General features: G+C 47.5%; 1 protein-coding gene across 1 annotated transcript in view; it reads left to right on the plus strand.

Moving 5' to 3' along the window:
* Positions 1-25,086, plus strand: part of TGM5 (transglutaminase 5) — a 30,019-nt gene that overhangs the window by 2,009 nt on the left and 2,924 nt on the right. The window contains 12 exon segments of the mRNA XM_055088281.1: positions 3,565-3,744; positions 3,852-4,097; positions 7,061-7,124; positions 7,126-7,177; positions 10,979-11,107; positions 11,687-11,774; positions 11,777-11,863; positions 20,859-20,997; positions 21,642-21,744; positions 21,830-21,905; positions 21,908-22,084; positions 24,651-25,013. Coding sequence (XP_054944256.1) covers positions 3,565-3,744; positions 3,852-4,097; positions 7,061-7,124; positions 7,126-7,177; positions 10,979-11,107; positions 11,687-11,774; positions 11,777-11,863; positions 20,859-20,997; positions 21,642-21,744; positions 21,830-21,905; positions 21,908-22,084; positions 24,651-25,013 — 1,704 coding nt within the window.

A 25,086-nucleotide genomic window follows, 5' to 3' on the forward strand; every position in this document is an offset into this window, starting at 1 on the left:
ATCCACACCCTTAAGTACCTATAGATTTAACACAATAGTTTTCGCTTTGCATAGTATTCCACAGTATGGCTGTAAGTAATTTATTTATCCAGTTCTCTATTGATGGGTATTTAGGTTGCTCCCATTTTTCAGTTACACAAGCAATGTTGCAGTGCACATTCTTAAATATGCCTCTTTGTGCTCCTGTGGGAGTGTCTCTCTAGGATAGATCCTGAGATCAATTACTTTAAAAGTTCTTCCTATAATTTCCCTTCTATCTCCTTGATCATTTCACCCCATTCTGCTCTCCCATCAAGGAGAATAAATATGTCCAATATTAAATGTACCTCCTATTTGAATATCTGATATTTGCCTATAGCACTAATCCCTGTGCAGAGATTAACTTCACCCACAATGTATCCAGAGGATGAGATTTGGCCCCAGTGTTTGCTGTCAGGCAGATGCTGCCTCACCTGCTGAGTAGTTTGGGTCATGTGCCCAACCTTAATCAGGGCCGGTTAGCAATCTCTGTCTAGTCAGCTGGTCTCCAAAAAGGATGAGCTTCTTTTTCCTAGTAGGAAAAAGCGCACTGCTTTCCCAGCTGGCAGTGGGTCAGATGTCCTTTCTGAACACGAGTAAAGGCCAGCAGTGGGTGGCAGCTGCTGGGAAATGGAAAGAGTACCTGACTTCGGCCAGTTACCCTAGGTTTAACCTTGGGCAAGACATTTAACCTACCTGCACCTTGGTTTTCTCATTTCCAAGTGTGGATGACATGACATTTCATCTCCCCAATGTTGTGGTGAGTATTCCATGACATTACTGTCCTAGAGTGCCTAGGACAGGGCCCAGCACATGTAGACTGGCCCTCAGTAGGTACTGGTTGAATCTGAAATATGAAATAAGTACAGGGTGATTATATAAAAAAATAGAAAACTCTATTCAACCTTGCAAACATTGGAGTACCTACAATGTGCCGATCATTATGTTTATATTTCTTATATAATAACAATAATAAAACAACAACTAGTTTATGAGAAAGGTACATGTTCACAATAATCAAAAGAACTTACAGAAGTTAAAAGGATAAAGTTTAATATTTATTAGGGCATTTTGGTACAGTTGATTTGATTCATATTTGTTTATAATAGCTTTATTGAGGTATAATTCATATACCATAGAGCTCACCCATTTAAAGTGTACAATTCAGTGTTGTTGTTTTTTTAGTAAATTCACAAAGTTTTGCAAGCATCACCACTAACTAGTTCCAGAACATTTTCATCACCTCAAAAAAAAAACCCCATACCCACTAGCAGTCATGCCCTATTCTCCCTTTCCCCCAGCCCCTAGCAAGCTCTAATCGACTTGTTTCTATGGATTTGCCTATTCTGCATATTTCATATAAATTGAATCATACAATATGTGGCCTTTTGTGTCTGGATTCTTTCATTTAACATAACATTTTCAAGTTTCATCCATGTTATAGTATATTCAGCATTCCTTTTTTTTTTTTTTTTCTTAAATCGTGTTTGTAACTTTTTTTTTTCTTTCTTTCTGGCCGCACCGTGCGGCATGCGGAACTTCCCCGACCAGCGATCAAACCCATGCCCCCTCCAGTGGAAGCGCCGAGTCCCAACAACTGGACCACCGGGGAAGTCCCAGCATTCTTTTTTTATGGCTGAATAATTTTCCATTGTGTGGCTATACCACATTTCATTCATCCATTAAGAAGATGATGGACATTTGGATTGTTTACACTTTTTGGCTATTATGTATAATGCAGTCAACATTCATGAGCAGGTTTTGTGTGAACATACATTTTTCATCTCTTGGGTATATACCTAGGAATTACTAGGTCATATAGTAACTCAATGTTTAACATTTTGAGGACTGTTTTTCAAAGTGGAAGTGCCATTTTACAATCCTACCAGCAATGCATGAGGGTTCCAATTTCTCCACATCCCCACCAACATGTATTATCTGTCTTTCTTATTATAGCTCTCCTAGTGGATGTGAAGTGGTATCTCATTTGCATTTCCCTAATGATTAATTATGTTGAGCATCTTTTGTGTTTATTGGCCTTTTGCACATCTTCTTTGGAGAAATGCTTACTCAGATCAGTTGCCCATTTTTTATTTGAGTTTTTTTTTTTTTTGCGGTACGCGGGCCTCTCATTGTTGTGGCCTCTCCCGTTGAGGAGCACAGGCTCTAGGCGCGCAGGCTCAGCGGCCATGGCTCACGGGTCCAGCCACTCCGCGGCATGTGGGATCTTGCCGGACCGGGGCACGAACCCGTGTCCCCTGCATCGGCAGGCGGACTCTCAACCACTGCGCCACCAGGGAAGCCCTATTTGAGTTTTTTTTAAATTGTTGAGTTATACAAATTCTTTATAGTGAAGGAGCATTCTGAGTTGTGGCTCTTATAGGATCAAAATACATGAACAGGTAGGGCTACCATTTGCTTGGGGATTGATTGGCTGGAGGAGAAGGCCCATGCTGGGAGTGGTGAGAGGTGAGAATGCAAGCATAAGTTAAAGCCAGGTCTGCAGGGTCATGAATGTCAGATTAAGGAGTGTGCCTTTTGTATGCTGGGCTGTGGACCTTTAAAGCAAAAGGATGGCATGATCAAATTATCTTGAGGGACGATAATCTGGTGATGTGTTAAGGGGTGGGTGATGTGGAGAAGTAGGAAGCAGACCTGATGGAGGCTGTTATAGTCACTTGGAGTGAGGTGAGGAGGTCGGAACTGTGTTAACGTGGAAAGGGACAGATGGATATCACAGACTTTTTAAGGGAAGGAGTGAAGGGAGTTATGACACAAGAGTGGATAGACACTGAGAAGAAGATGGGTGAGTCAACTGTGATTTAAGGGTTGTGAACCCAGGTGCCTAGGGACTGTGGTAGAACCATGGCCAAACATGGAGAAGTCAGAAGTGGAGCCCTTTGGGGGAGGCACACTTGGAGAACAATGAGGTCAGTCTGTGTTTTAGTGGAAGCTGCAGGAGGTTGGGAGTGGGCCTTTCTGGGACTGTCCTCAGCATCCCAGCTCCCAGGGCACTGGGCACATAGCGTTAGTGGTAGTCAGAGAGCCAGCAAATTGCTTCAAACGTAGCAACTAACCCAGGGACAGTTAACCTGGGACAGCTACCCCAGGGACTTGCTCCCAGATCTGGAGGCTGGTGCAGGGTCAAGTGAAACTGTTAAGTCCAAGAAAGTGGATGCTGGGGTGAATCTGGAGACATGCTAGACTGAAGGGAGCAATCAGACTTGGCCAGGCCTACAAGAGGAGTCAAACAGAGGCAGAAAACCATGCACCTCCTTACGGGAGAAGGGGATAGAGGGTCAGAGAAGCAGGGAAGGAAGGGAGAAAAGAAATAAGAAAGAAGCACTTGCATGCCTGGAGCCTCATTTAATCCTCATACCAACCCTATAAGGCTGGTATCATGGATTCTATTTTACCTACTTGGAAACTGAGGCTCAGAGAGGTTAAGTTTCTTTCCCGAGTTTGCATAACTAGCAAGTGGTGGACAGGATTGGACCAGGCTCCACAACCTTGCTCTTTTGTCTGGCCCTGGCTGTCCTGTCACAGGGCTGGAGGTGGCCCTCATCGACCTCCAAAGCTCCTGGAACAACGTGCAGCACCACACGGAGGAGATCAGATCTCACGGCCTCCTTGTTCACCGGGGCCAGGCCTTCAACATAACCCTGTACTTCAGGAACCGGGCCTTCTAGCCAGGCCTGGACAACATCATCTTCTTGGCTGAGACTGGTAAGGACCCCGGATGGCTCGCAGGGGCCGTGTGTGTGTGTGTGTTGTGGGGGATTTGGGGGGGTAGGAGGTCACCGCAGAGGTCCTCAGCTCTGCTTCCCTCTCAGGACCACTGCCAGACCTGGCCAAGGGGACTCAGGCTGTGTTCAGCCTGGCAGGTCATCGTGGCCCCAGCCCCTGGATCGCCTCACTGGAGACCCCTGGGGCCACCTCCCTGGAGGTGAGCCTGTGCACCCCTCCCATGGCGGCCGTGGGTCAGTACCTCTTGAAGGTTCACATCAAATCCCTACAGGGGTCTGTCACGGCCTACCAGCTTGGGGAATTCATCCTGCTCTTCAATCCCTGGTGCTCAGGTAGGATGGGATGACCGTGTGGGTTCCCTCATCTCTGCCCCTTTGTCAGTGCCATAGAGGGCCAGGCTCAAAGATTTCCAGACCCCTTCTCCCTAGCCACCCACAAATCTCCCCAATCCCACGTACTCAGCATCCACTCCCAACCACCAACAAGCAGGGTTGAGAAGCCTTGGTATTTATTTACTTATTCAGAACTTTAAAATGATGAACCAAGTCATCTTTACTTAAAAAGAAAACTATTACAATTAAGTTTGACTACTATTAACATCTACCATCGTCATACATTCTAAAGTTAACTTGAGGTTTTTCATTATAAGACCAATAAGTGCATTCCATTTTAAATTTGTGGAATGAAGTACAGGGTAAAAGGAAGGAAGGAAGGAAGGAAGGGACAGAGGGAGGGAGGGAGGAAAGAAAGAGAGAGAAAGAAAAAAAGAAAGAAGAAAGAAAAGGAGGGAGGAAGGAAGGAAAGAAAGGAAGAGAGAATGTGAGAGAGAAAGAAAGAGAGAAAGGAAGGAATGGAGGGAAGAAAGAGAGAGAAAGAAAGAAAGAAAAGATGGAAGGAAGGGAGGAAGGAAAGAAAGGAGAGAGAAAGAGGGAGAGAAAGAGAGAGAGAAAAGAAAGAAAGAGAGAGAGGAAAGAAAGAAAGAAAGAAAGAAAGAAGGAAAGAAAGAAAGAAAGAAAGAAAGAAAGAAAAGCTCCGTCTAAGGTGAAAAGTAAAACCTTATCCCAATCTCCAAGTTCCATCCCCCAGAGGAAATCCTATTAACATTTTCTTGTGTAGCCTTGCAGAAATGTTCTATATTTTATCAAATATGTATTTATGCATATATGCATGTGTGTGTGATTATACAATATATACTACAGATGAGATTATTTAATACAAAGCATGCTCTAACTTGCTTTTATCATTTAACCATTCAACTTCGGACATATTTTCCTATCAGTACATTCTTTTTAATAGCTACGATTACTCCACTGTTTGGATGTACCAAATGTTTCTCATTAGTCCCCTACTTATGGGCATTTTGGCTGTTTCTAGTGTTTGTCTTAGACAGACAAAGCTACAGAGAGTGTCCCAGCACCACATGTCCGGTAATCCCCATCCTCTAAATCTGCCTGGGGGCAGGGGTAGTTCCACAGACGTGCAGACACGGTGTGGACAGAAGGAAGGGCGAGCCAGGAGGAGAGAGCAGGAAGAAGGGCAGGGAGGGATGAGAGTAGGGGGTGGGTCTGGTGGGCTTTGGGGGCAGAGGCCAGACTCAACCAAGCCTTACTTCTGACTTAAAGGACGCCCCTGCTTCCCTTCCTCCCTCTCCCTCTCCCCCACCTTATCCCCAGGGGGCCTGCTGGGTCCCCTTCTGGTTGTGCCAGAACCCAGAACCCTCACATCTCTCACCACTTCTCACTGCCCTGTCGCTGAACGGCTCAGAACTCTTACCCATCAGCCCGGTGAAGAGGCACTGCCACTGAATCAAGGAGGACAGCTGTCTGTCGTCTCTCTGTTGTCCCAGTCTCTGTGTCTCTCTTACACACACATACACACACACACACACACACACACACACACACACACACGCATATCTCCCGGCCTCCTCCAAGACTAGGGGTTTCAGACTTGTACTGAGGGCCCCCCTGAGCTGTGGGGAGGAGAGTGATGATTGTGAGGGCTTCTCTTTTCAGGCTTGTGCCCCACCCAGGTCTCAGGGAGAACCTATAGGGGCTAGGGATTGGTAGGGGCTGAAGTCAGGATCAGTGGCTCCCCCATCACCACGGCCAAGATATTGGCTGGGGAGACCCACACACCCTGTCTCAGGCCACTGCTGGTCCCCACTATGGAGAGGGATGTGCGTCTCAACCATGAACCTGCAGCTCCCACCACACTGGTCCAAAACCTGATAAAAATGCATGTCAGCCAGGAGTCCTTCTCCACCAGCGACCCCCACCCTCAGACTGTGTCTGAGGCTGCCTCTGAGGAAGGGGGGAGGGTACCATCACCTGAGGCTCAGGCAGGGCTTCCAGACAGTTCCAGGACACTGCAATGAGGACATCTGCCCCCACGGCCTTTTGTTTGTTCATTCTTAACTTTAAAGAGAAATTTTTTTTATATCATAAAAGAGAAGTGTTCATTCCAGAAAATCTAGAGAACACCAACAGGCAAAAAGAAAAAAAATACTGCTAACATCTTTTAGAATAGGGTTCAAAATCCTCTGTTCATACACATATGTTTTTAACAAAAGTCAATTCGTGCCCTACACATTATGTAACCTATTCAAGCTTAATATATCAAACATAGATTTCTGTCTAAATATACAATTTTGTACCCTTATATTAATAGTGTACAGAATTCTGTGATGGAGATGATTATTTAACTAGTCCCAAAGAACAGGGCCTTTAGGTTGTTTCCAACTTTTCAGTGTTATAAACAGCAATCAGATGAGCAGCTTAAGTATCTAAATCTTTGTGCACTTTCTAAACACTTTGCTTAGAATAAATTCCTACAGAAGGAATGGTGAGGTCAATGCCAACCCCTAGGTTCCAGTTTTCTCATTTCCAACCAGGATTAGCTGAGTGTAGCAGAAAGAGAAGGGAACATGGACTCACATGGGCTCTGTGTTCAAATTTCACTCTACTTATGTGTGGTTTGGGCAAGTTACTTACCACTCTGAGCCTGTTTCCTCAACCTTGAAATGGGGCTACGAGGTAAATGTGCTCTGTAAACCAAGAAATTCCACCAAAGGTAATTTTTACTTCTACCCCATGTTCCTATTGAGCCTGTCGCTGGTGTTGATGGGGGGTAGGGGATGGGTCTCCCCAAGATGCCTCACTCATGCCCCTCTTGGAGTCACTGGGTTCTCTCCCCAAAGCTCAGTTTCCATGGCCCTGGGCCTTCTGGGGGTGGGAATGGAACAGGAAGGGTGGCATGACTTTTCTGCTTTGTGTCCTACCACTTTGATTCCCAGGAGACGCTGTCTACTTGGACAGTGAACCCCAGAGGCAGGAGTATGTCGTGAATGATTACGGCTTCCTACCAAGGGAACAAGAACTGGATCTGCCCCTGCCCCTGGAACTATGGACAGGTGAGTCTCAGCCCTGTTCATGGCCCATCCAGGCCCTGGGCTCCTAGGGAGAGGGGAGCAGGAGCATGTAGGAGGGTGCCCTTCACGCAAGCTTCACCCAGCACTGCTGACAAGTGGGAACTAAATGGCACCAGGAAGGTATGAGACATGACCCCACACCTTCCTGGGAGCTAGGGGAGCAGCCATAGAAAGTTGGAAGGTGTTCTTTGCTGATCACGTCTGATTTGGACAACAGGATTTAAGGGGGAAGGACAGCTGAAGGCACCCACTCAGGAATTCCACTAAGTAAGAGGGTGAGGATGAAGGGACAACAGTGACAATGGCCATGATGGCGCCTGGTTTTTTGTTTGTTAACTGTGTTTCCAGCGGGGGCCCAGCTGCCACGCTTACTTAATCCTCACAACCCCAGGCGACAGACCCTAGGATCAGTTCTGTCACACTGAGGAAAACTTGTCCCCTGAACATCTCATCCAGAAGCACGGCTGATGAGCAGCGGTGCGTCTCCCTCCCGATTACTATTTCCTCTTCGGTTATTTGCTTTTGAAAAAAAAAAAATATATATATATATATTTATTTATTTGGCTGCATAGGGCACACAGGATCTTTAGTTGAAGCATGTGAACTCTAAGCTGTGGCATGTGGGATCTAGTTCCCTGACCAGCGATCAAATCCGGCCCCCTGCATTGGGAGCGTGGAGTCTTAGCCACTGGACCACCAGGGAAGTCCCTAGTTATTTGCTTTATTACGTATCTTTTTTATTATAAAAGTAATACAGGGACTTCCCTGGTGGTCCAGTGGCTAAGATTCCATGCTTCCACTGCAGGGGGCATGGGTTCCATCCCTGGTCAGGGAAATAAGATCCCACATGCCATGGGGCACAGCCAAAAAAATTTAAAAAGTAATACATATTCTTTTCTCTTATAGGTTATTACAAAATATTGAGTATAGTTCCCTGTGCTATATATTATGTTAACTTTAGGTGTACAGCACAGTGATTCAGTTATATAAATATATATTCTTTTTCAGATTCTTCTCCCTTATAGGTTATAAATTAGGAGCTTGGGATTAATATATACACACTGCTATATATAAAATAGATAACCAACAAGGACCTACTATATAGCACAGGGAACTATACTCAATATTTTGTAATAACCTATAAGAGAAAAGAATATGTATTACTTTTTAAATTTTTTTGGCTGTGCCCCATGGCATGTGGGATCTTATTTCCCTGACCAGGGATGGAACCCATGCCCCCTGCAGTGGAAGCATGGAATCTTAGCCACTGGACCACCAGGGAAGTCCCTAGTTATTTGCTTTATTACGTATCTTTTTTATTATAAAAGTAATACAGGGACTTCCCTGGTGGTCCAGTGGCTAAGATTCCATGCTTCCACTGCAGGGGGCATGGGTTCCATCCCTGGTCAGGGAAATAAGATCCCACATGCCATGGGGCACAGCCAAAAAAATTTAAAAAGTAATACATATGCTTTTCTCTTATAGGTTATTACAAAATATTGAGTATAGTTCCCTGTGCTATATAGTAGGTCCTTGTTGGTTATCTATTTTATATATAGCAGTGTGTATATATTAATCCCAAGCTCCTAATTTATAACCTATAAGGGAGAAGAATCTGAAAAAGAATATATATTTATATAACTGAATCACTGTGCTGTACACCTAAAGTTAACATAACATTGTAAACCAACTATACTTCAATAAAAAAATAAAATTGGTATAAAATTTTTAAGAAGTAATACATAATTGCTTTAAAAACTTTATAGAGAAACATTACAAAAATAGGTACCTAGAATATGAAGGTCTTTCTAAGCACTGTCACCAGCAAAATGTATGTTCTTCTACATTTTGTTTTCTATGCATATTCTAAAACATGCGATTTTATTTGTAAAAATAGCATTGTATTAATTGCAATGCTCTGCAACTCCTGTGTTACTGAAAGACTGACTCTCACTGAAAGCTCAGCCGACAGCAGGAAGCCCAGTGCCAGGCCAGGGAAAGGGTTCTTAAGGCTGAGCCCCAGCACAAAAACACTCTCGGGGTAGCAGAGGAGAGGGCCAGCTCTGGCTGCTCAGAAGGGGTGTTGGCTGGAAAATCCTGAGGGGGGGCTTGTAGAGCTTGTATCAGTTTGATATGAGTCCCTCTCCTGGACTTGCCCAAATAGAACTCCAGCACATGTAGCATCAGGCCTAGCCTCGGCCCCTGGGGTGGCTATAGTCAAGATGAGACATGGCAGCCTCAACTGGTCCCAACTGACATCCCCAACTCCTCACTCAGCTTGGGCAGATGGGGATCCTGGAGAGCCCCTGGACAGGAGCTGGCTGTCATCTGTGAGAAACAGAAGTGAGGAGTTGATGCCTTCTGAGCCCTGGGTTCTCTCTCTCTCTCTTCTTCAGTAAACGTATACTGAATGCCTGCTCAGTGCTAGGCAAGGGACTGGGTGCTAGAAGCATGAAAATGAATGAAACACTGTCCCTGAGCCCACAGTAAAGTGGGGACTTGGTCACATAAGCAGGTCGCTTATTACGCAGTGGGGTATGTAAAGATTGAGCGCCAGGCAGAGGGTGTTCTGGGAGCCTGGAGGAAGAGCACTCGGTTGGGCATGGGGGTGCCAGGGAAGCTTCCTGGGAGCGGGGGTGCTTGAACTCAGTTAGCCAAGTGAAGGAAAGGGGAAAATATCCCAGTCAGAGGGAAGCATGGGCAAAGACACAAAGGTGAGAAAGGGTCTGGCCTGCTGCAGGGGTTACAAGGAATCTGGTGTTGCTGGAGCAAAAAACGGTGACGCAGCGGGGGTTACTGAGACATGAGGCTGGAGAGGTAGAAGGGGGCCAGATCAGGGATGGTCTTATGCACCTTGTAGAGGAGGTTACAGCTTTGATCCTGTAGGCCACAGGAGCCGTTGAACATTTTAAAGCAGAAAAGTGAGCCGATCAAACTGTCCCCTGGGGAAGATGGATCAGAGAAGCCTCCGAATCCTGTTTATTGCCCAGTGTTCCATGGGAATAAATGGAACGCTGTCATTTACTCTCATTCAACAAAGGTGCACAGAGTCACTACTATGTGCTGGGCACTGTGCCAGGTCTGGGGGTAGAGTTGTAAGAACAACTGGAGAGAAACACGCATGCAGTCAGGCAGGGAGGACAGACCTTGGCTACCGCATTGTAACTGAGTCTGATGAGTAAAGAGATGTGGCCAGGGCCGTGGAGAAAAACCAGGCTCTGGCTCACGGAAAGCCTCAGAGGAAGTGGCGTTCATGACAAGCCTGAAGGATACAGAGTCAGCCTGCCTTCGGTAAAAATTTTCCATAACTCACATGCTATTAGTCAATCCAAAGTTCCACTGGATCACAGGTGCCGTGGCAAGTCGGGGCCATCACCTCAGCACTAGTTGCCAGTGATGAGCTGGGTCAGCAGGTGCGGGTGGAAGATGAGGCAACGTGGCTTTAGCAAGAACATCCCAGGAGCTCCATGAGTGTGGGATTAAAGGGGAGAAGAGGCAGAAACAGATGTTTCAGCCAGTCAGACTCATTGGGAAAAACTACAGGAATTTAACAGGCAGGACCTACAAACTGGGTGAGTTGTGACCCCAGAGCTTTGAGACCCTGTACCTGCCCCAGAGGCAGGGCAGTCTATGGCTGTACTGCTAGACACAGTTTCCTTCCAAATGGGCTTGTATTCCACAAACGCACTCCATTGGACAGCTGGGCGGGGTGGGTCATGCATTTCTTTTCATATCACGTGTGCCAAGTCTGGGCACCTTGCATCTCTGCATCTCCTCTCGCAGTTTGAAGAGAATATCATAGACACCTGCCTGGAACTGCTAGACAAGACCCTGAACTTCCAGATAGACCCAGCCACAGACTATGCCCTGCGGGGCAGCCCCGTCCACATCAGCAGAGTGGTGTGTGCCATGGTGAGGCTGGGTCTCTTTCTGCCCACCCAGGGCGTGTCCAGGGAGGGAGGAAGCTGTGCAGGGGAGCCCTGCCCACTCACGGTTGCCCTGCAGTGAGGGAATGAAGAGTCGAGAGTCAGAGGTCCTCCAGCAAAGCCATTTTTGATGAGACTGATGAAAGAATGTGGGTAACAGGTTTTCTCAACTGAGCTCTGAAAGAGCTGGGTGTGGGCCATCACCTTCATTAATTCCAAATTGCATTTTTTGGAAAAGACTAAGTGTAGCTCTGGTTTGGGAAATGGTCTCGTTGTTTCTAAATTTCTGCTCTTAGAGCCAAGCTCTGGCTTTGCAGGGATGGGGGATGGAAGGGTTAAGAGGGTGGTAGAAACAGAATAATAAACTAATTAATAGTGGTACACAAGTCAGAATAGCTGGCTTCCCACCCTCACCCCTTCCCCAGCAGGTCTGGAAGCTCCCAGGTAAAATGAGATCAAAGCCTCCTGCATCTCAGGCCCAGGGTCCTTGTAAAGGCAACCCACAGCTCACATCTCGTTGAGGAAAGGGCTGCTTCTAATGCTTCTACATGTGGCTTCTCTTCAGATCAACAGCAACAATGACTGTGGGGTGCTCAATGGAGACTGGAGCGAGAATAACTCAGATGGCATCAACCCTGTGGAGTGGACGGGCAGCGTGCCATCCTAAGGCAGTGGCATGCCACAGGCTGCCAGCCAGCGTGCTACGGGCAGTGCTGGGTCTTTGCCGCTGTCACGTGCACAGGTAGGGAGTGGAAAGGGCCCCATGGAAAGATAAAAAATACAATGGCTCGTGTCGCAACCCTCTGAACCATTCTTGTCCCAGAAATCTCACACAGTTCCCACCAAGGGACACTTGCAAGGAAGCAAAACGTCTCATCAGTGACCTCAGGCTTCACATATCTGAGCTCATTTCAGAAGGTGGTTCTGAGGGGAAAACCACACACTTCTCAGAACCCGGTGCCCTTCCCTTCTTCTGAATTTGGACAACCTAACAGAATCCTCTTAAGAGCCTGGCTGGGAATTGCCCAGGTCCAAGACAGGAATGAGGTGAGAGGCCAAGTGATTAGAAAACTTACAAACTGATTAATGTTCTTTCTGAGCACAGAGAATGGGCTTGATGCAGATGCATACATGGGAGGGAAAGGTGTGTCTGAGCAGGGGTATGGGCCGCGGGGCAAGAGCAAGATGGCAGATGAAGAACAATGACCTTGAATCTAGGGTTGTCACATGTTCAGAGGGCCTGGAGGCCTGATTCAGCCCAGGGAGTCAGGGGAAGGGGGACCAAGAGAGATCAGCTTTTCAGATAGGGAGTGAATGCTACATTAGTAGAAGAAAAGCTTAAAAATTGGTACTGGGAAAGAGGGCAACTGGAAATTGGTTTGCTGGTGGCAAGAGGAGCAAGCTGACGGAAGGGGAGGAGACTGTTGAGGGACGGAACACCTGGAAATGAGTTATATACTGGAGATAGCAAGAGGAGGCTTTCTGCTTCACTCAGGGCCAGACTTGCTCCTGGTCCTCACCCTGCCCCCAGGCCTAGGCCGGCTCTCCGCCTTCTGGCAGGCGTATCTATGTACCTGACTTGGGCCACAATCAGGAAGTTACTCTTGTTGGCTGGGCAAAGAGGCCAAGTATGGCTTTTTCTCACGAGACTCTCTAGTCTAATCCAGGGAAGCCAGATCTGCCCACAACTTGGTGTTTATTGAGGGCTCAGGCCTTTTGTGTAGAAATTTCCTGTATGCAAAGGCTGGTGCAGTGTGCGTGTGTGTGTGTGTGTGTGCGCGCACATGCACGCTGGACCCATCTCCAGGCTCTCGCGGGAAGCCTATGGAGCCCCAGGCTGCTAAGAAGCAGGTGCCAGCCCCCTGTCCAAGGGCACCAGGAGGTTTCTGTCAGCACCCACAGAGGGTGACTTCACATGGGTTGGCGAGGGGGAGCTACTCCTCTGCAGCTGCACAGCCCCATCTGGAGTTGGATGCCTTGATTGCCCAGGGGTAAGAAACCAAGAATTCGACAGCTTTGATGCCCAGAGTCACAGACATTTGGGTGAACTGGGATGTCTGAGTCATCCAGGGATCAGGCATAAGACTGAAGGCAGAGAATGGATCAATCTTGTATATGATAGAGAGGGAGCTTTCCTGGGCCTGGAAGAGCCGAGAGTCTAATGGGCCAGGTGCATGTGGGTAGAAGGAGAGGGTCAGGGGTTTGGGTGTGGTTGTCTGGAACTGGTTGGTGAGAGAGATGGAGCCAGTGAATGGAGATTATGCTATGAGAGCAGACCAATTAAAATGTTTATGAGAATCACGGAGCTTTAGTGACCTAGGAAGCAAAGGGTTGGGCAAAGTGGGTCAAACGTGGCCCGGTCCACCTGCAGCTCAATCAATACCAGCCTTCCCCAACTGGACCACCATGTTGTACATTAATTAATATGTTTATCAGTTTGGAAAACTCATTCATTCATCCAACAACACATACTGAGTCCTTATGCTAGGCACTGTGCTTCTAATAATCTTGGTTATAAAGATGGGTAAGACCCAGCCTCAATCTTCCACTGAAAGTCAAGGATTTAGTCAAACTCCTTAACCCAATACAGTTGCCAAAGCATGTTGTTAAAAATTATTATTATTGTTATTCTTTAACGATCACAATAGCTGACACTTACTGGGGACTTCCTTGGTGCCAGGCATTGTGCTAAAACCTTGACAGCCTAGAGTAATGGTGAAGCTTGGATTCAAATACCAGTACTACCATTAATTGTCTGAGTAACCTTGGGCAAGTCATTTAACTTGTACCTCAGTCTCCTCAGACATATGATGGGGAAATTAATAGTACCTATCTCGTCGGGTTATTGAAAGGATTGACTGAGTTCATACATGGAGAGTGCTTAAAATAATGCCTGGCTACAGTGAGAATTCAGTAAGTTCTAACTAGGATCACCTTGTTTGATTCCCCAGAAGAACTTTAGAGGTAGGCTCTATCATTATCTCCATTTTACAGATGAGGAAATTGAGTGGCAGAGCTAGTCTCACATCTAGGTCTGGCTGGCTGTAACCACTAGACTATACTGCTGCATGAACGATGCTAGCAGCTGCCATTTAGCCAGCATCCCCTGTGCTTAAGGCACATGCTGGGTACTTTACAATGCTCACAACCATCTGCAAAGTAGATATCATTAATTACATTTTACAGATGAGAAAACTGAGGCTTAAGGTGACCACGTGACTCTAGTCGGACTCAGAAGTGCATTCTCCCCTCCGCAGCTCTTCCTCCCTGTATTACCTGTTTTAATAACATCAGCATATTGACTTCAACTTCCTAAAGAAAAATCACAAAAAGGAGATTTTCCATGCATCAAAGATATAATTATAATTTTTTGGACAGATGTTTCCTTGACATCAATTTACTTGGCTGTTAACTTTGGGAATTTCAGAGAAATCCCTGACCTACCCTCCTTCCAGTGCCCATGTCTGACTGCTCCATAGGTCTCTCTCAGTCATTAGGCTTTTCCTGTCCTGGCCGTCCACTCCTTGTGACAAGGTCGGACCCCTCAGCCCTGAGGTCTATGAGGTAGCCTGGATGCCTTGCTCTGTAACAAGGGAACAGAAGGGACAGTGATGTTCTGTTGCCTGAAAATTCTCCCCAAAACCAGGCGTCAAAAAGCCACCTATTGTACTATATGATTCCATATATGTGAAATGTCCAGAACAGGCCAATTTATGCAGACAGAGAGCAGATTCGTGGTTGCCTAGGGCTGGGGACGGGAGAATGGGAAGTGACTGCTAGCGGGCATGGAGTGTCTTTCTGAGGTGAAGAAATGGTCTGAGATTAGACAGTGGAGATTGTTACGCAACCTGTGAATATATTACACACCACTGAATTGTACATTTTAAAAGGGTAAATTTTGTGACATGTGGATTATATCTCAATAAAGTTGTTTAAAAAAGAAAAGCCAGGCATCCTGGGGATGTGCCTGGTGTGTCCCTGCCCACAGCTGCAGGGGGCGGGGTGGGGGCAGCCGTGACTTGGGCTTGAGGGTTGGGACGCTGAGCAGGCCTACAGGCATCATCCCCTCCTCTGTAAAGTAGGGTCCTGGGCCCGGAGCCCCAGCGGAGGGTGGAGGGAAATAGCCTGGGAGATGAGGAGGCCGTGTGCTTAGGGCACCCAAAACTACCCGACATGTACACCTTTTACATACTGGATTCCCAATGATCTGGCTCGCATGTAGAGTCCTCTGCTTAAAACCACTGTGAACACCCCTGGGTTAGAAGTCATCTAAGATTTCTTCTCACTCAGTTGTATAGTGGTCTCTATGAAGTGTCTCATTATCTTCATTTCAATACCATAACTCTAGTCCTCATTGTTTTTACTGAGCTCTTCCTTCTCAAAGAAGGAACCTCAGCCAAGGTCCTGGCACATTATTTTGCCTCAACCTTTGGCTTAAGTATGAATCTACTGTTATTCCCCACTGATTTATGAGACATCAAGGACTGTATGGAATGTTCCCTCACAGGGTGGTGGGTTAACATGTGGCAAGCACTTGGGAAAATATCTGGCACATGCTGAGACTGACATGAGTGTTAGCTATTATACAATTGCTATTAGCAATTAGCCTGATACTGCCTTTTTTTAAAATATAAATTAATTTATTTATTTTATTTATTTTTTGGCTGCATTGGGTCTTTGTTGCTACACTCAGGCTTTCTCTAGTTGTGGTGAGCGGGGCTACTCTTCATTGCAGTGCACGGGCTTCTCATTGCAGTGGCTTCTCTTGTTGTGGAGCATGGGCTCTAGGCACGCAGGCTTCAGTAGTTGTGGCACGTAGGCTCAGTAGCTGTGGCTTGTGGGCTCTAGAGCGCTGGCTCAGTAGTTGCGGCGCATGGGCTTAGTTGCTCTGTGGCATGTGGGATCTTCCCGGACCAGGGCTCAAACCGTGTCCCCTGCCTTGGCAGGCGGATTCTTAACCACTGCACCACCAGGGAAGTCCCAATACTGCTTTTTTAAAGTTGACGTATAGTTGGTCTACAATGTTGTGTTAGTTTCAGGTATACAGCAAAGTGATTCAGTTATACATATGTATATATTCTTTTTCAGACTCTTTTCCCTTATAGATTATTGCAAGATATTGAGTAGAGTTCCCTGTGCTATACAGTAGGTCCTTGTTGGTTATCTATTTTATATATAGTAGTGTGTATCTGTTAATCCCAAACTCCTAATTTATCCCTCTCCCTCCCTTTCCACTTTGGTAACCATAAGTTTGTTTTCTCTGCCTGTGAGTCTCTTTTTGTTTTGTACATAAGTTCATCTGAATGAGTGCAGAATGGCTGAGTGAAGAGACAAAGTAATTAATGCCAGGAGTGTGGTGTGGTGTAATATACCTTAGGAACTCTGCAGTCCTTTTCCTGACTCTGAGATCTTGTCCACCTTTGTCCATGTGCAACTGTGTGAATGTGCATGTATGTGTGTGCACACATACAAACACACACGCCCCATAAGGGTTTCTCTTTTACGAGGGACTCAGCTCCCACCGAATTATCCATGAAAGAGTCACGTGAGTCTCATGTTAAACTGAGGCATCAGGACTGACAGTCTGCAGAAGTGAGGTTAAAGAAAACTCACGTCAACATGAATTTAATGAGCATCTACTCTGGGCAGCACTGTGCTAGGAATGAAGAAACGCAAGAAAAGTATTTGATCTGAGCCCTACTCTAGGGGGATTTGTAATCTGGCTGACAAGATAAGATAAATATATGAGATCATAGAGAGCTTCATGCATTGACAAAATGTGTGGCATTGGTGACTGGAATCAAGTGAGAGCATGGGAAGGGAGATTAGTGTGGCATGGAGTAGTCAGTGAAAACTTCACAGAGGAAGGCGCATTGAGAATGAGGCGTTGCTGGGACGTCTAGTGAAGTTGCAGTGTTGCGGCTTGTAGTTAAAAGCCTGAGGGGTTTTGAGATCAGAGAAATGTGGGTTTAATTCCTGCCCTGGCTCTCCTCTTCCTGCCATGTGACCTCAACCTCTCTAAACTTCAGCTTTTCCTCTTCAAAGGTGGGATAATCACAGCGCTGTGGAGAGGATTAAGTGTGATTATGCCTGTGCAGTGCTTGGCACCATGCCTGGCACCTATGAGGATGATGATGTCATAGACTGGCAAGGAAGCTTGGAAAGAATGAAAGACAAGCTCGGTTGGGGATGTGCTTAGCGACAGCAAGGTGTCCATGTAGGCTCAAGATTCAAATTCAGGAGTCGTGGGCAAAGAGTGAGAGATGAAGCCACAAGACAGGAGGAGCTCTTTGCGGGGGTACAGAGAAAGCAGGACAGAGGGGGCAAAACCCCATGAAACATGTATGTGCACAACTGTGCAGATCCAAATGCTGTCAGCTCCCTTCGAGTGATACTGAAGCTACAGCCTTGGCCTTCTCCCTATGTAAGAAACAATTCTTGTCCCTCTGTTGCCTCACTGCGACAGCTGTTGTCCCCTAACCCAGTCCTCTCACAAGGCACGATGAGGAAATGGTGAGAATGGATCAGTGCAAATCCATTACCACTCAAAGCTTATGCTTTACAGACAGTCAAGCTTGGTAACCACAGCACAGCACACAGTGACGGTGCTGTGCTGAAGTCGGAAATCACCAGAATAGACAAAAGATTCAAGACATTCATTCACCCATCACCTGTAGTGCAAAGATGCACTACGTTTCTGCAATACAGGCCTGCCTTATATTGTTAATGGTTGTATAACGATAAAGCTATCACACAATTCCTGCCCTTAGGAAGACAGACTCATAAATAAATCATTACACACCATGTACCATGTCTAGTAGAGAACTCAGAGCGCCATGAGACCAATGACCTGTGCTCAGGTGGAAAAGTGCCCATCCCGCCATGTCTAGCAGGAGTTGACAACACCACTGGCACTTCATGAATTCATCAGTCATGGTGAAGAATGGAGGCTTGCTCCTTGCTCTCCCTGCCCACCCCTCCTTGGCATGTGCTCTTATTACCATAAGTGTTATACACCCTCTTGACTGTAATGTTAACATAAATGTGCCCATGCAATGCTCCTGAGTCACTTGCATGCTCTCGCCTCATGCCTGTCTCATGCTCCTTCAGTGGCAGCTTTTCCCACCTTCACCCTCCCCTCCGAGGCGGTCCTGTGTCACCTTCACCTACAATTCACTGTCAGCTCTGCTCACTCCCTGCCCTCCATTCCTTGCAGACCTGTGCAGACCTGCCGTTCCAAGGAAGTGCATGCTTCTCCTTTGGGCTTCTCTCCTACCCTTCCTGGGCTGCATCCAGGGATGTGTCCCCACCCCAGCCTGGAAGGGCTTTGTGCCAAAGTATAAGAAGGAGCCTAAACTAAAATCTATAAGCAAATAAATGCTTAGTATAAATATCTAAACTAAAAATTATAAACATTTTAAAATGACAGTAGTATTTGTGAAGAACCCTTAGAAATATCTGTATTTTTTGACTCAGTCATTTTACCTCTTGGAATCTGTCCCAACGGGGGAAAAGTAGAAATTGATCTACAGAGATGTCCATCACAGTATTATTTACAACAGGGGAAAAATTAGAAACCAAGCAGATGTCTAAAAATAACCTCTGCTGAAGTGGAAAAAAAAATACATGAACCCATAAAAATACCAAAAAATGGGAGAGGGGGATTGAAATGCTTTTCTTTATAGAAGAATGCCAGCTAATACAGGTAGAAGAAACGATAGTGTTAGAATATAATCATTTTGGTACCACCAGTATAATAATTAATTCAGGTAAGGATCATCAAGGATGCTAAAATTACTTGGTGAAAGATTGTTAGGGAGCAGCATATTTCATGCTAATGATTGCTTGTTAAATGACAGGGAAAGGATACTTCCATTGGGCATTAATCTGACCTTAATCAAATAGTTAAACTTAGGCCCCCAATAGTAGAACAAATGGACAGCCTGTGCCTTCTGATGTGATTCAGAGGTATTCACACAACATCACCTATGCAGTATTCTTGTCAAAAATGTTAACTCTGAAATTAACCAAGAAGAATCAATCAGGCAAATCCAGAATATGGGGCCTTCTACTAATCAAGTGACCTAAATTATTAAAAGACTGTTCTAGATGAAAGGATATTCTTTTGGTTTAAAAGGAACTGGAAAGATATAACCAAATGCAATGCATGTACTCTGATTAGATTCTGGACAGGGGGGCAAAAAACAGATATGAAAGACATTTGAAAATGTGAAGATGGATTTTATACTATTAAATCCATGTTAAATTTCTTGACTTTGTAAAAAAAATTAACCTCTGCTAGAAGTCGTGTTTTTGGTAAATATTTGATAACATGTAAAAATGGGTGGGTTGTATAATAAGGGGAAAATACTAGAATGCTGAACTGTGTGCATCTGTGGGAGGTGGGCTCAGAATTGGCGACAAGCTTAGCAGCGAAACCAGGATTTGAGTGGTAGCTCTGCCGCTTCCTAGCTGTGTGGCTTTAGTCAAGGTAGCAAACTTCTTAGCCTCTGATTCTTCACCTGTAAAACAGGGATAATAACAGCAGCTTCCGTGTAGAGCTGTCCTGAGCACAGTACATGTGAAACATTTAGCATCATGCCTGGCTGGCAGACACTGCTGTTATCATTATCATTTTTTTTTAACTTTTTTTAACTTTTTTTTTTTTTTGCGGTACACGGGCCTCTCACTGCTGTGGCCTCTCCCGTTGCGGAGCACAGGCTCTTTTATTTTATTTATTTTTATTTATTTATTTATTTATTTATTTATTTATTTTTTGCGGTACACGGGCCTCTCACTGCTGTGGCCTCTCCCGTTGCGGAGCACAGGCTCCGGACGCGCAGGCTCAGCGGCCATGGCTCACAGGCCCAGCCACTCCGCGGCATGTGGGATCCTCCCGGACCGGGGCACGAACCCGCGTCCCCTGCATTGGCAGGCGGACTCTCAACCACTGAGCCACCAGGGACGCCCTATCATTATTATTGAATTAGGTGGACTGTCACCATTGGACTTGAGGGGACAGGGATCCCCAGGGGATTGGTGGTGGGATGGGCTGGGGGATATTGCGGTTCTTAAAAGAATGCAGAATCACGAAAAATATGGCAGAGGTCAAAGAAAAGAAGCTGGCTGGCAAAGGAAAGGGATGGCCCCTCAGGAATAAAGACAACATTCTACCTCCTTTCAAGAATTTCTCCATTAGGTACAGACTCTCACTTTCCTAGCCTTTTGTTACAGTTTCCTTCCCTTCCTGGCTGGATCTGTAATACTTTCCTCAATAAGCTTCCAAGACAGTACACCCGCAGAGAAGGGGGAATCCAAGCGGCAGAACTCTTTGCCTAAAAATCTGATGGTCTTACTCCTTACCACAGGAGTGAAAAAAATTCCACAGTTTGGTTTGAAGACAGAGATTTATGGCCAGGAGAGAAGTGAGGCAAGTCAAGCTGCTGAGTCTTGCCAAAGGAGGCATGCCTCTCCCACCCTGCTGGCTGGGGCAGGGGAACCCAACACTTGCTAGACCCTCTATTGGCCCTGGCAGTGCTTGTCTGAGCAACCAGCTGCCTAACCTTTGTGTGGAGCCCCAGGGAGAGGAGCTCAGGAAGGTGGGGAGGGAAGTTGGAAGTGTCACCAACCCAGTGCCCCAGACAGCTCCTGCCTGCCAAATGCATGATTTCCCTGAGCCTAGGGCGCTAAGTCCAGGAATCCACAGCCCACAGGAGATTTTTCTGTCCTTTCTACAGTGATGAGGTGCCTGGGGATCCCCACCCAAGTAATCACCAACTTTGACTCTGACCACGACACAGACGGAAACCTGATCATAGATGAGTATTATGACAACACAGGCAGGATTTTGGAGAGTAAGAAGAAGGACAGTGTCTGGTGAGAGACACCTTCTCTTTCTAGGGCAAACCCTACCAGCAGGAAGCAGGGCAGGACTGTACCTACGAGTCTGCTGCTCTCTCATGCTCCACCCCCATTTTCACCAGCCCCAGGGCTTGCGAGCCCCAGCCCGACGGCTGGGAGGCAGCTGAACACAAATACGACCATTTTCTGAGTCTAGAATTGTCACATCACAAGAGCTCTCTGCCCTGGGGGAGTTTTTCCCTTTGTCATCTCCTTCATTTAATACTCAGCCTGTGGCTCTGACCACAGGAGGGCCTGAAGTCTCACCTCTGGACACACAAAAACCTCTGCCTCTGTGACTGCTTCTGTGAGTCAGCACATACAGGAAAGGGCTACAGGGGTCTCTTTGAGAGAGAGTGAAGGGTTTTTAACTTCCGTTGGCTCTGGAAACATTCACTCTTATTTACAAACAGAGGAAAGCTCTTTTCCGGGCAAGTTGAGGCTCACAGGAGGAAGAGCGGTCACCTGTCACCCACGGAGGGGTGCAGGCCTGCGGTGCCCTGTCTTTCTATCTAGCCGTCCATCATTCATCGCCCCCTGCCTTGCTCCAGAAAGAACTTGAGCAGCACAAACTCTCCCTCACCTTCATCTGACACCCACTCCTCTGGCTTCTCCCTCAGGAATTTCCAAGTCTGGAATGAGTGCTGGGTGGCCCGGAATGACCTCCCTCCTGGATACGGAGGCTGGCAGGTGCTGGACGCCACACCTCACGAATGAGCGACAGTGAGGCTCTTGGGAGGACAGGCAGAGCCCACGCCCACAGAAACAGACCCGACCCCACCCGGCCCTGCAGCCACAGCCCACTGAGGCCCCCTGTTTCCCTTTAGGCCTCTACTGCTGCGGCTCTGCCTCCATCAGAGCCATCAAAGAAGGAGAGGTGGATCTGACTATGACACAGCCTTCGCCTTCTCCATGGTAAATGCTGACTGCATGGCCTGGCTGGTCTTTGGAGGGAAGGCGCAGAAACTTCACCTGGACACTAACTCTGCTGGCAATTTTATCAGCACCAAGAGCATCCAGAGTGATGAGCGGGATGACGTCATGGAAAACTGCAAGTACGAAGGTATGACCAAGCCCTATGGGCACCTTCCCTACTACCCCAGGGAACCTCTCTGCCAGCTGGGGCAGCCCTCTGGGGTGTGGATGGGCAGGACCCAGGCCCACTGTCTCCTCAGCCCTTCAGTTTTAAGGTCCAAGTTGGGGTGTCCCCACTGCCTCACTTCCTCATGCCCACCCGCCCCCCCCGCCACTCCCCACAGGCCAGTGAGCACCCTCCACAAGATGGTCACATGGATTGCAGGGCCACTCACAGGCATCCCGTCAACAGTGTATGAATTCCTTGCCCCTGCCTTCCCAAAAAATCAGCCTCCCACTGAAGATGGCAGGGGATTGAGTAAACTCTCTCCTATTAATATTATTTTAATTTCATTTAGCTTATTGTTTGATTCATGTTTCACTGGGTGTTTGGAAGACAGGCCAGACCACAGCCAGCACCGAGGCCCATGGAAGTCCAAATGTTCACTCCTACGTCCACCCGGTGCAGAGGATGATTCTGAGAGCTGGGAGCCTTAGCAGGGTCTTCTGACCCAAGCCAGCAAGAGCAAGGGGCATCTACATCAGTCAGCTGTGGACTGATTCCTGGAAATTGAGACAAACCACCAGTTTCAACCACCAGGGAGCCAAGCAAAAACACGCAGTCCAAGAGGGCCAGAAGCAGGGTGAGGGGCAGGATCCGAGCAGGAGTGATTCATGACTACATGGGGCGGGGGCGGGGGTACCTGAGGTTCCTGGGAGCGCCAGCAAGTGGCTGTCTGTGGTTTGTCCGTGTCGGACTTTGGGGCCAACACAGAGGAGCTCCAGAGTCTGAGCCTGAGAGACAAGCACTGAACACATCCAAGGGTACTGGCGATCATCCCCTCCAGCCCCGTTCTCTCTGTGGCTATTTTGGTGGGGGATCCTGAGGACAAATGGTTTATCACTGAGGAGATTCAAGAACTACTGGAAGGAAGGAGAGTGAGCAAGGGAGACGGGGAAGGGGAGGAAGCCAATGCAGAGCACCTTGTCAGGCATGTTAGCACTGTGGGCAGCTGGGGCTCAGTCCTGCTGGGGGCCCTGCCAGCAGGGTGGCCTGGGAAAATGCAGGACGAAGAATGCTGTTGTCTAACCATGGCCCAAATTAGTTGTTGTTAATCTGAAATCCAAACAGAACCGCCCTGTATTTTTATTTGCTATATCTGGCAACCCGATCAGAGATTTAGTGTAAAGTGTAGAACAACACCGCAGATTTATCCCACCCACGAGGCAAGGGGCCTAGGCTCTTTATCCACCAACTCCTTTCAGTCAGGGGTGGAGGGCTGCTCCTTGGGGGGCGTAACTTCTCTAGCACTCCTGGCCTGCTCCACGCATGGGCGGAATCAGCTCTGGTGGCAGAGAAAGCCACAGCAGTCAGGGGTGGAGGGCTGCTCCTTGGGGGGCGTAACTTCTCTAGCACTCCTGGCCTGCTCCACGCATGGGCGGAGTCAGCTCTGGTGGCAGAGAAAGCCACAAAGAGCCGCAGGTGCTAGAATGTGAAATTAGGGCACGTGGGCACTGAAACAGCAAGTGCCAAGGAGATGTGAGTGGGGCACTGACAGCATGTGCTACAGAGGTCCACAGGGTTCTGCTGTGAACTTGGGCCGGGGGGCCGGGGGGTGGTTGGAGCTATTTTCCAGTGGGTCTGAGTGTCCTGCTCAGTCAGATAGCATTCTGTCTCCTCCCACTGGACTGGCAGAATCTGGGGGTTGAGCAGCCCACAGATGAGCTAAGTCTGATTCACACCTCTCTGGGCTCACTCTTACTGAAGCCAATGTTGCAAGATCCTCTTCTGCCTGGATCCAGGCTTAGAATGACCCCAAGGCGAGGGGAGAAGAGTGGCCTCAGCCTGGGGAGATTGTGGGGCTGCACTGAGGGGACCAGTAAGTGCTCAGTGAAGGCAGCTAATGGGATTATTAGGGAAGCACGGATGAGTGTTCCTGCACATCCTGGCCACAGCGCCTGCCCAGGACCGAAGCCTGGGTGCTCTGGAAACTCGGCTTGCCTGAATTTCCTCCCTTTTTTAAAAAAAATTTTCACTGTAGCTTCTCAGTTTCTCAATTTCCAGGAATTAGTCTACAACTGACCAATAATTTGGTCCTGGAGCAGAAAATCACACCATGTCCTGTTGTCTTTAAGAGGTTTATTCCTCTGCATTGTGAGCCTTCATCTTTCCCTTGGGGAACACGGGATAGAGTCCAGTGGTCATGAGCACAGATTTTCACGTCAGACGAATCTGGTTTCCACTTGACTCTGCCCTGTGCAAGTTGTGTGACTTGGGCGAGTGATATGACCTCTCTGAGCCCCATTTTCCTCATCTGTATATGGAACGATAATAATGATAGTAATACATCTCTCTCACAGTTGATATGAAGATGAAAGGTATAAGAGCTCAGCAGAGTGTGACTCTTGGAAAGACTTGATGACTAGTAGGGAGCCTTTGTTATTGGAAATGAAGGTTTTAACACCCTGGTGGAGCCTTTGCTGAGGGTGTTCAGCCAAGGTTTACCCTCTGGGTCAGCCTGGCCCACAGCTGGTTCTGTGCTCTGTCCTCCCAGGTTCCCTCCAGGAGAGGCAGGTGTTTCTGAAGGCTCTTCAGAAGCTGAAGCCTGGAAGGTCCCAAGGCTCCCTCCAAACAGAATCACAAACTTCCAGGTCCAGGCTGCCAAGGGACAGTCCTAGGAGCCTTGCTACGCCTTCCCTTCGGCCCAGTGATGTTGTCCAGGTCTCCCTGAAATTCCAGCCGCTCGACCCACCCGACATGGGCCGGAACATAAGGTTTGTCCTGCTGGCCCTTAACATGTCGCCCCAGTTCAAGGACCTCAAAGTGAACCTGAGTGCCCAGTCTCTGCTGCATGATGGCAGCCCCCTGCCCCCATTCTGGCAGGACACAGCCTTCATCACACTCTCTCCTGAAGAAGGTATGGGCTCTGGGTATAGGCATGGGGACAGTCTGTGAACACAGAGTGGCTTATGGAAATGCCAGTGGGGTCA

The sequence above is a fragment of the Physeter macrocephalus genome, chromosome 11 (assembly GCF_002837175.3).
Source record: "Physeter macrocephalus isolate SW-GA chromosome 11, ASM283717v5, whole genome shotgun sequence".
In the NCBI taxonomy this organism is placed as follows: domain Eukaryota; kingdom Metazoa; phylum Chordata; class Mammalia; order Artiodactyla; family Physeteridae; genus Physeter; species Physeter macrocephalus.